Genomic DNA, 12,168 nt, shown 5'->3' with positions numbered 1-12,168 from the left:
TTTTGCCTGCTTTTTACTAATTTCACTTGTACGACAAAAGTTGGTTGCCTTCTCAAGTGTTAAATTGTCTATTCTTAGTAGAGATTCCTGTAAGGACTTGTCGTATATGCCTTGCACTATTTTATCTCTTAATATTTGGTCCTCTAATGATTCTTGTCCTTCTACATTTTTATACGAACAATTAGCAAGCAGCTGTTTTAAATCTGTGAGAAAATTATGAAAACTTTCGCCTTCTTTTTGTTTCCTTTCATTAAATTTATATCTTTCAAATACTTGATTTGCTCTTGGACTTACATAATTATTAATAGCTCTTATAACATTTGCATAGACTTGCGATTCTGTTTCCGTAATCGGCAATGTATGTAGCAATCTTGCAGATTCGATTCCCATCATATTACGCAAAAGTGATAATTTTACTTTGTCCTGCGAGTCATCTTTTCCAATGCTCACTAAATAATCCTCGAATGCCTGTATCCATACCTTCCACTCTGAGGCTGCATTAGGCGATCTTATGTCGAAATTTGGAGGCAATTTAACCGATCCTTCCATGATGGCGTCTGCTTGGCTGAAAAACTTCTTTACGATATTTAATACTTGATACAATATCGTTTACACTTTGAATACGATAATTGCAACTTCAACCATGACTACTACTTCGAATACCGCTACGACTGCGCCATGTTATATTTAAATAAAACTTAATTAATTGCAAACATATTTATTAACATCAAGAGAATGAACAAAGGTGAGAAAGCAACCGGAAGATCCGCTAGTACATACATGTTAACTAATGTCATCTGTCAATTAAGATGCGTTCCTTTATACATATTTAAACTAGGTACGTTCATCTTACACTTCCACCCTACCAAATACAACATGTATCATAACTTCGTTTCCTAGTTAGGATCACGTGACGCGACCAACTGAAATATTGGCTTCCTCCCCTTATTAATATAATGTTCGATGCAGTCTTAACGAGTTATAAGACCAGTCTCCAAGCCTATCGTTTTTGCTGTGACACAGGGTGGTTTAAAATAAATGCATTAAAAAATAAAGATCTCGAAGGATCTATTGCAGAAAAAAAAATCTACTGCAGTATTATTAATTTTTTTCTTCGGAGAGTTTTGCTTGTAACCTCTTATGATTTAAAGTGCGAAATATGTATAAAGGTCTTAAATTAAATAATATTTAATTATTACAAAAGGCCAGAATACACAATTTAAAAATTTTATTTATTATGTATATTTTAATCGATAGTTTTAGTAACAGAATCCAGATGTTTTAATTTATGGTCATCAATGTTTGGTCTTGCTTCGTATGTACAAATAGTGACTCCATGCTTGTGACCTGGTGTCCATTCTCCCTTCAATCCTATATAATATATCTTTGTGTTTTCTGCACCAAAATTACTAGGAAAGTGCATAGTTAAATGACTCACCGAAGAAAAAGTGACAATCCTAAAAAATGTAAAATTATTATTAACATGATCTTAGTAAAGATTGGAGAACTTAATGCAAACTAGTGTGCTGATAATGCTTACTTTGGATTATATTCAAGAAGTCCCTCACAGTCTTTCTGGAGATCGAAAACTTGATCAGGTTCCATTGACACATCATCAAAAGTCATATTTGGTTTATTTTTGTACCTGAAATTCATATTACTATTATTCATATATGATATGATATGATTAAATAAGCAGCATTTAGCTTAAATTATATTGACCTCTGTGCTTAGATTATACAACCCTCATAGATTTACATACAATTAATTTTATAATGGGCATATTTATAGATTACATATATAACTAGTCCGATCATAAATACTGTTACATAAAAACATTTCTTCTTTTTCAAATTTTAATTTATTTTGAATTTACAAGTTTATTATTAACAAGTTTATTATTTTAAAAACTTCTTTCGAATTCGCGCCATTGTACATATTTATTCGTATTCATTATGAAATTACAATATGGAATGGGGTGTTAGAGAAAAGTTCGGATTGCAGTGATCGCTTTGCACAAAGTGGGTATAGAGCCGTCGGTCATACTCCAGACACTTCAAAAGCTTGGTATCAGTCGTATGTTCGTTTATTGTATTATCAACAGATAGAATAACACTTCCTCTGTCGAAGACCAGAAAAGATCGGGGCGACCGCGTGCTATTTTCTTTTTTTTTGTTGGATGAAAATGGAATGGTAATCCCGCCTGCGCTAACGGGATACGCTGCCGGAGCACCAGTGAAGGGTGATAGATGAAAATGAAATCCCCGAGTCGAATCCCCGTTAGGAAGAAAAAAAATCTTATTGCGAGAAATGAAGATTCCCGCTAGGACTCTGTCGCGTATTATAAAACAAAACCTGAAGCTCGGTGCTTATCATCGATATACAGGACATGCCCTAAATCAATCTTTACAATTAAAGACAGTGAATCGATTAAAACGCCTTCTGTCGCGATACGCAGGTGAAAGGCACAAAAATATCCTCTTCACCGTAGAAAAAAAATTCACGATTGAAGAACACTACAATAAGCAAAATGACAAAGTGTACGCTCATAGTTCTAAAGAAGCTGCTCAAGTGGTCGGAAAGGTATAACGTGGTCATCATCCTGCGTCAGTGATGATTTGGTGAGGCGTGTCTTATCAGAGTCACAAAACTAAATTTTTGTTAATAAGGAGTAAAAACTTCAGCTAAAGTGTATCAAGGTACAGTTTTGGAACATGTTGTGAAACCTCTCAGTAATACACTTTTTAAAAATACACCGTGGTCTCTCCAGCAGGACTCTGCACCTGTTCAAAAGGCACGAATTATCCAAACCTGGCTCTGAAACCAACGTACCGGACTTTATAAGAGCTGAAGGCTGGTCCTCATCTAGCCCAGACCTCAAGCCTTTAGACTTTAAATTATGGTAAATTTTAAAGGACATGGCCTGCTCTAAATGACACGGAGACATTGAGTCTCTTAAAAAATCTTTGGAGCAAGCAGTGGTGACTCAAGTGGTCGGAAAGGTATAACGTGGTCATCATCCTGCGTCAGTGATGATTTGGTGGGGAGTGTCTTATCAAAGAGTCACAAAACTAAATTTTTGTTAAAAAGGAGTAAAAACTTCAGCTAAACTTAGAAACAGTGCGTAAATCCATAGATTCATGGCCAGATAGATTAAAGACCTGTTTAAAAGCCAAAGATGGCCATTTCGAATAGAATATTTTTTTGTTAAAACTTTAATAAATATGTAAAAATTTTTGTAATATTACATTACTTCATGCAAAAAATGCATTTTCATTTGTAACAGAACTTACGGCTGGACTAGGTATAGATATATAGACAGCTCGGTGGATCTTGGTGAAAGGGAACCGGGGCCCCCAACATTATGACGCGGCGAGGGAAGTCGTGGTAGTTTTAGCCAGTAGAAGTCCGGCAGTACCCATACACCTCCCTCGGGGCGTATAGGTCTGCATGATGCATTTCCGCACGATAAAAAAAAAAGTATAGATATACAGATACTAGATATTATCGCCGTGTCGGTCCTGGCATAGAATGGGCCACCCCTTCCTTTCCCGTGGATGTCGTAAGAGGCGACTAAGGGAACTTATAGTCGAGGGATGGTCAGCAGCGTCCCTCTTAAAATATCTCTAAAGACCTGATTGCGGTTGTCAACCCGCTTGCCAAGCGTGACAACTACTGACAAAACCCCCCAATGGTAAACACTAAAGAAACGATCCCTAGTCCCCAGTGACATCGGTATTCCTGGCAGGGAGTCAGTGAATGCAGGTGGCTTAGGACCATTCTTTATGGCAGTCTATGGAGGAGGCTAATCTCCAACAGTAGCCGAATAATGGCTAAAATGATGTTGATGATATTTATAGACAAATTTACCACCTTTAAACGTGAATTGTCAGCTTTATTGCCATTCTGAACTGAAAAGCATAAATTTTACAACTACAAACCAATACCTACTTACAATCGTAATTTATTTGGGTGACAATCAGTGTCTTCTGATGCTATTCTTATGCCTTTGAGTTTCACATTTCCTGTGAAAGGTATATTAAACAAAAGTTCTTCATCTGCATCGCTCTCGACAAACTGAAAAATATAAAAATTATACAAATACATATATCAGCATTTACTTAGTTCACTTTTTATTTACAAGTATAAAACTTTCCATGCCTGGAATATTTTACTAATTATACACTATTTGTAGTCAAATTTACATGTAAAAAATGGATGATGGGGAAAAGGAAGATTTCTCCAGATTCCCCACAAAAGTAATTATGGAAAGAAGTTTTACTTTGTGTATATCAAATTTAAGTTTTTTAAAAATTAACTACTATCAACTTTGGAACTATTTTTTATGAACGGAAAATGGAATTATAACCCCGCCTGCACCATTATACTAGTACGCAATATTATCAATGAGACATAAAAGAATGGATGAAGGATAAGTCATTAACATATTTATTATGAAGGGTGGGCATAACACCTTAAAATTAACTATGTACCCTGTTCCCCATAATCCAATCCTAATCCAGGATCAGGCATCAGACAATTCTGGAATAGGTACTGTCCACCAGGCCCTCACTTAATTGCCTATGATGAAATTAAAGCCCATCATGACAAATTCAGAAATAATTAATCACAACAGTTTCCAGGAACTCATGCAGAGATCAACCTGACACAGTATGTTGCCAGCAATGGGGCTATTATACCACATTACTAACAACCCCTTCCTCCTCACAATAGAAATTAGGGGTTTGTGGAACAATAGGATTATATATACACATAATAAAATACACGCAACACTGGATATAAGGGTAGTCAATTTGCCTTTTCTGTTTCTACACCTCTAGTTTATAAAAAAACACTAATCTGAGCAATTTTTTTATTGCTATCGCTCCCGAGTACCCAGAATGTGTGATATCATCAATAGCTAGTGTCATTTTTATATTCACAATTATTAAGTATTATATATTTAAAGAATGACATGAAAAAAAGCTGGCTGTATGAAATAAGAACTTTCGCCTTCCTCAATAGCGTTAAAACTGTCAGTGGATACCCATAAACAGTATAATTAAATAAAAAATTACGTCAATCCGCGTGTTACTAAACACAATTATCATCTTAAAAAAGATTGAATTTAACAAAATCCTAATAAAATAATCCGCCATTTATTAAATTCATTTGTTACAAAAAATGTGATAAATGAAAAACCATTCGACCGATTTTGTGCAAACTTCACATAAACCATCTACTAAATAGTCCAAACAAAGCCTAAATATTTGGTTTGGATAGGTGAGCCCTTTCTTAAGATATAAAATTACAAGGAAAAGTGGCATTAATTTTTATACATATAGATATTTAAATGTGTTCCTAATTGCAAGTTATTTAAGCAACAAATTATTATGTAAAAATATACAATGGAAATTAAGATGTGTCTTGTTTGTTTAACACCTGACGAGTGGGGGGAAAGGGATTGTTAGTAATGGAGACAGAATCCCATTGCTAACAGTATACCCAACCAGGGTCAACCTCCTCGCGGTTCCCCCTGGAAACTATCATGGTTAATTTCTAATGAATTCATCATGATGGGCTAACTAGCCTGTTTTCATTCTCATCTATCACCCTTCACTGGTGCTCCGCCAGCATATCCCGTTAGTGCAGGCGGCGTTACCACACTGTTTTCAATCATAAAAAAAACTGCTGACGGATATAGTGGGTCGCGACAACCCAGCCAGTTGTTCGACTGGTCTCAGGTACACTATAAAGGGACTATGTATAGCTGTTTTTGCCACCACATTATTTTAGTTTAGACCTTCACAAGACAGAAGGAATTGATTTCATCATTATATTCATCTTAGTTTTCAAACTATATACATCTGAAAATTTTACTCTGGGTCCCAGAGACCCTGAATACCTAGTGCAGTACATTTTGTGAAAGTAAATTTGATTTTTTTTGTGTGTTCTAATTAACATTATTGGTAAATAAAATTTGGATTAATTTCCTCCTTTAACAAATGTAATTGTTTATTATATTAAAAAAATCAATTCTTACTAAATTAGTCAGTAAAAAATGAAATTTTCAAGTTTAATTTCTTTTGAACATGAAATAAATGATGGTACGAATAAAAAACCTTACAGAAACGTCAGCAGATGATTTCAACAATATTTTATTGGATGAGCCTGCCACTGATGAAGATCTGACGAAACATCATCTCCAAAGATGTTACAAATGCCCTTAACTACACTTGCAGATAAAAAAAATATTCAAAGACTGTTAAGTATAGTTGCAGAGAAATACCATATGAAGAAGTGATTGATTTAGAAAAAAAGACAAAGATGCTCATAAATCAAAACAGCATGCAGTGAATGCAAAAAACCCATGTGTAACCAACATTGAAGTACATGATGTGTTGTATGTAGTTCATAAGTTTGTAGACAAATCGTCATAGTCGTAGAATACTGACGGATCTGACGAAGATTACATATAAAGATCCATCACTATTCTAAGACTATGACGAAATAATCTTAAATGGAGAGTTATTTGTTATAATATGATTTTTTTTTTTATATCAGATAATAAAAGTTTTCAAAAAACTAAATTTCTTATGTATTTTTTAAACATTCTTAAACCCTTTTTGTCTATCCATCATTCCTCATAATTTCCTACTTTCATTTTTAAAAATAATTATAGTTTTTGAAGAACTCAATAAAATGACTGATATGTTCTTTCTTTCCACTTTCAGCTTTACAATGATATATAAATTTTTATTTCTAACGTTAATGAATGTAGAGTTATTGAATTTTTAATAGAATCTCGTGAAACGCGTTTGCAAAGCTTTAAAGCCGAATTATACCTATTTAAATTATACACAATAAATACAGATCATTGTATTTGTCAGAGTGTAAACTTTAATTAAAAAATAAAGTTAAAATCGGTCTGATAGAAGCTAAAATATTTAAGGAAAAAGTTGGTTGGGACGCAACGACCCTAAATACTCGTTGTGAGAGTCCTCAAACATGTATACCCGTCAGGGGTTAAAGAAATGTTTTAGTAAAAAAACCTTTACTCGAAACCATACCTACCTCTATCCTATCAAGTCTCCTCTCCCATGACTTAAATACCAATTTTCCAGAACCATCCACAGTTTCGTTTAAACATTCCAAATTTTCTTTATCTATCTTTTCAAATAAATTGTAATGCAAACCAATATCTTCAGAACTTCCATGACCATGTTCATGATCGTGATCTCCATCATGACAATGTCCATGTGACATTCTGTTCGAATAATTGTAGTAAAAATTTAATAGAAATCTTTTTATAAATAAATAATGGTAATAGAATCATCGATGCCTTATAAAAATATTATATGTATTTTGTTTAAATACACAGACCAAGTAATAGATATTATGAGAGTTGGCACCGGCCATGTACATATATATCAACGGAACCAGAAAAAAAAAATTAATTGCATGTTACCTTTTCGAAGTAACAACACAATAAATATTAATAATAAATAATAATAAATAAATAGTCATAATGTTGTGCATACGCCTTCATCTAATATATCGATATCGACAATTGCTATAAAAAAACTAGCTATTACATAATATAAATTTTCAAATATTTCGAAAAACCTAGACAATGAAATAAGTACCTATGTATATTTAGGTTCTTTATTTTACTTTACTACAATTTTTTTATCTAACTTTTTTAACCGGCGAGAAATGCAAATTCTCTTTGACACATGAAACAATATATAGTAGGAAGCATTGTGCCGATTAATCAAGATGGCCATAATTCGCCATAATTAATTTTATTAAAGTGTGTGGTAACATAGTTTCATGGAAAAGTCATTCCAGCAACGATGTTGAAACTATCACAGTTGTTTACTTACACAGAGTAGCTAATCACAAATTAGAGAGACTATGTTTATGAACAAATAATCACTATGCAAAGTCATCACGTTACCTACTTAAATTATATACAATATTGTAGGTAACATTTAGAGCCTTCTAGGAGTACTTGATATAAATCGATACTGCATAAAATATACCGCAATATATCGCGTATGAATATCATCTAAAATCAATTTTTCTTAAGATCCTCGCAGTTCATGACTTCAATGAATTGTTGTTGAGGAAAGCGGATCATTAAAAGTAATGAATTTGTCAAATCCCAGATTTAGCGAAATCTAGTCTTCTTTTGTTTTATTTGTGTAAATATAAATACAACAGTTGACATTAAACATTTGTCAAGTAAATAATTAAATTTAAATAAATATTAATTAATCGTAAATTTGACACACTACAGCTACTTTTTATTTTGGTAAGTATGTATTTTAAATAATTAATCACAATAAACATAAATGAAGTCGGCAAAAATTCTATACTATGGCGTGTGCAATTTGAAAGGTTTGAAATAAAGAAATAAAATCTAAAGCAAAAATATTCATTACTTTTATCTTTATAAAAAAGTCTGCAACACCATATATAAATTTAATATGTCCGCTAAAAAACTGGTTTTTATGTTAAAGGTAAAAAAAAAAATTTAAAGTTCGAATACAGGTTTGACGTCTTCTCTCTCTCTCTCTCTCTCTATCTCTCTCTCTCTCTATCTTTTCATTTAAGAATTTCCTCTTGTCAGTGCAACTAATTTATGCATTTCCTTCCAACCATTTCCATCCCAGGCCATATCTTTGACTTCCCTATACAACATCATACCTAATGTTTCCTTTATCTGTCCCATGTAGTTATACCTTGGTTTTCCATCACTTCCTCTTTTGCCCCTTATTTTTCCTTCAAATATGCTCTTTAAATTCGTTATGTCGTATAAGGCGGCCCATAATTTTGTATCTTCTATTCTTTATTGTTTTTATTAATGTTCTTTTCTCATTCATCTTTTTCAAGACTTTGTCATTCGTTTCTTTTTTCCTTTGTGCCGTTATAGGTTTGCCGTATACTTTACAAATTCTAATAAAAATAAATAGCTAAATCAAATTGTATAATCAAAGAATGTAAATTTCATGGAGATAAAGTTTATTTTTTACAGTATGTTAATTGTTGCAGTTGATGAAAAATAAAAACAATAAGCCGGTAAAATTATTGCGTTACGACTGGTGCTGACCGTGGGAGAATAACAAGTAAAGCGTAAAAGGAACTATATAAATGTAACGCAGATTAAATTGTTAAATAGGCCGTTAATTTTAAAATCTCAGAGAATACTACTTTGACACACGCCAAAATACCAGCATTACTAAAATGTGTTGAACAGTTTAGAAGTTACACAAATATTGTACCCGTGCAAAAAAAGGATCTGAAATATTATTAGATACTAGCTAACCCATCAAACGTTGTTTTGCCACATAAATATTTTTTTTGGATGGCCACGCTAATTACCTAGCAGTATGAAATATACTTTACAACCTATACTTATAGGTGGAAGGGATTGTTAGTAATAAGGAATTTAGTCCTCATTACTATCAATATACCCTATCAGGTCGACCTCCACGCGGTTCCCCTGGAAACTATCGTGATTAATTTATCGTTGAATTCGTCACGATGGGCTAACTAGCCTGCCTTTTCATCCATGCCTATCTCCTCTTACTGGTACCCCGCCAGTGTATATCGATAGCGCAGGCGGGGGTTACCATGCCATTTTCATCCATTAAAAAACCTATTCTTATGGAGAGGGGGAAAGGGATTGTTAGTAATGGGGTCAAATAACCCCATTACTAACAATATATCCTGTCAGGTCAACCTCCACACGGTTCCCCCTGGAAACCATCGTGGTTAATTCTAATTAAATTCGTCAGGATAGGCTAACTGATCTGTTTCATCTTCACTTATAATCCCTTACTGGTGCCCCACCAGTGTATACCGATAACGCAGGAGGGGTCGCCATTCCATTACATCCATTAAAAAAAACCTATACTCATAGGAATTGTTAGTAATGGGGTCTAACCGATCCCATGCTAACAATACACCCTGTCAGGTCGACCTTCACGCGGTTTCGCCTAGAAATCATCGTGGTTATAATAATAATATATTATAATTGTAGTGGAATTCGTTTCTAGATGGGCTAACTGACTTCTTTTCATCGTCACCTATCATTGCTTACTAGTTTCCTGCCAACATATATCGATAGCGCAGGTAGGGTTACCATTTCATTATCACCCATTAAAAAAAAAACCTATTCTCATACATACTAAATATACATAAAAAATTTCATAAAGTGTCGAGCCGTTTCATAAGAAGTCCGACTACAAATTCGATACACATGATTTTTATATATAAAGTATAAAAAGGAATTACAACATAACACTTAATATACTTAGCATAATAAATAAAAGAGCATCTTCAGAGATGTATCTTAAATTTAGGTTGACGTTTCTTATGTAATTAAAAAACTGACAAAACGATTTTAGTTTTCCAAATATCAAGTATTTATTTTTTAATTTTCCAAACACAAATTATCTAAATAAATATTAAATAATATTAAATATTAAATAGTTCATAAACAATTGTCCGTATATCTGTCTAGTAATAATCTGCTAAGTCCTTTGCAATCTGGTTTCCGCCCTGGTCACAGTACAGTCAGTGCTCTTGTCAAAGTCACTGACGACATACGCCGGGCTATGGACAACCACTCCCTCACACTCCTTGTTCTCCTAGACTTTAGCAGTGCCTTTAACTCTGTAGATTATGATATTCTTTTAAATATCCTTTCATCCCTTAACATATCTCCACCTGTAATCAATTGGTTTAACTCTTATCTTCGGGGTCGACTGCAGTGTGTTCGCCATGGTGAGGATACCTCAGATTGGTGTGCGGTTACTGCAGGAGTCCCTCAAGGCGGCGTATTATCTCCTCTTCTTTTCTCTGCATTTATCAATGCTATAACTCATGTAATTTTTTCTTCCTACCATCTCTACGCAGACGATTTGCAATTATATTTTCATTTTAATCTTTGCGACATATCTGAATCAATTGATGATATGAATTTTCAGCTGCTTAAAATATCGGAATGGGCTAGATCCTTTGGGCTTCTAGTTAACCCGCGAAAATCCCAAGCTCTCATTATAGGTAGTCATCGTAATTATAAAATGCTTGATCATGATGCTTTGCCTCCTGTTTACTATGAAAATGAGTTAATTGCATATGCTAAGAAAGCAAAAAACCTAGGTGTTATAATTGATTGCAATTTATCCTGGAATGAACACATTAATGGGGTCAGCAAAAAGCTATGTTTTTCATTTCATTCTTTTAAACGATTGCAAAAATTCTTACCATTTAAGACAAGGCTTACTTTGGCACAAGCTCTACTGTTATCTCTTCTTGATTATGCCGACATATCCTACCTTGATGCAACTGAAGAGCTTTTAAACAAATTAGAGAGATTACAGAATTTGTGTATACGTTTCATATATGGTCTGCGTAAATATGATCATGTCTCCGCTTATAGAACAAAATTGAGTTGGCTGCCAATTCGAAGGCGTCGAGACTTTCATATAATGTCGTTTTTATATTCCGTTCTATATAACCCTACTTTTCCCTCCTATCTTCGTGAACGTTTTGAGTTTCTAGTTCCCCATGACGTGTCCTCCCGTTCGACGAAATCTCTTATCCTCAAACTCCCTTCACACTCATCTACGCGCTATAGTGGATCTTTTACCGTCCATGCTGCTAGATTGTGGAATTCTCTTCCCATATCTATCCGTGAGAGTCAATCCCTAAATATTTTTAAGAGTAGACTTAAAGAGCATCTGCTATCTCTATGAACATATATTTATTTATCTATATGTGTAGGTATATTGTATGTATATGTGTATGTATATGTAGGTTTATGCATAGATGTCGGTATATATTTATGTATATGTATGTGTGTATTTGTACTATATAATATAATCTAATTAATTTAATTTTGGCTATTTAAAAATTGTACACTGCTGTATCCGCTGACATTGATGCTCCTTTCCACTTTGGGTTTGCTGGAAGAAAACTCTATCAGAGTTAAGCTCGCCTTTGTACTTTTGTTTACCTCTGTCATATTTTTATAACTAATGTGTACAATAAAGTATTAAATAAATAAATAAATAATATAAAACTTTACATATATTGTGCAGAGAAATGACTGCTTAATCTATGATTCGCTCAGATCTGTGGTAACATTGTAGTTGT

At 33.6% G+C, this 12,168-nt stretch overlaps 1 protein-coding gene across 1 annotated transcript; it reads right to left on the bottom strand.

The window, feature by feature from the left end:
• Window positions 1-1,211: 1,211 nt before the first annotated feature.
• LOC113516952 (PITH domain-containing protein 1) lies at window positions 1,212-7,430 on the bottom strand. Its single transcript, XM_026901460.3, has 4 exons — window positions 7,075-7,430; window positions 3,956-4,077; window positions 1,541-1,645; window positions 1,212-1,457 (listed from the first exon to the last, which is right to left on the bottom strand). Exons 1-4 carry the CDS (start codon window positions 7,264-7,266, stop codon window positions 1,247-1,249), a joined length of 630 nt encoding a protein of 209 aa, XP_026757261.1. The 5' UTR covers window positions 7,267-7,430; the 3' UTR covers window positions 1,212-1,246.
• Window positions 7,431-12,168: the final 4,738 nt, after the last annotated feature.

Source organism: Galleria mellonella, unplaced genomic scaffold, assembly GCF_026898425.1.
Source record: "Galleria mellonella isolate WM207_F2 unplaced genomic scaffold, CSIRO_AGI_GalMel_v1 utg588, whole genome shotgun sequence".
In the NCBI taxonomy this organism is placed as follows: Eukaryota; Metazoa; Arthropoda; class Insecta; order Lepidoptera; family Pyralidae; genus Galleria; species Galleria mellonella.
The sequence above is the reverse complement of the archived record's forward strand: the minus strand, read 5'-3'. Positions and strand labels throughout refer to the sequence as shown.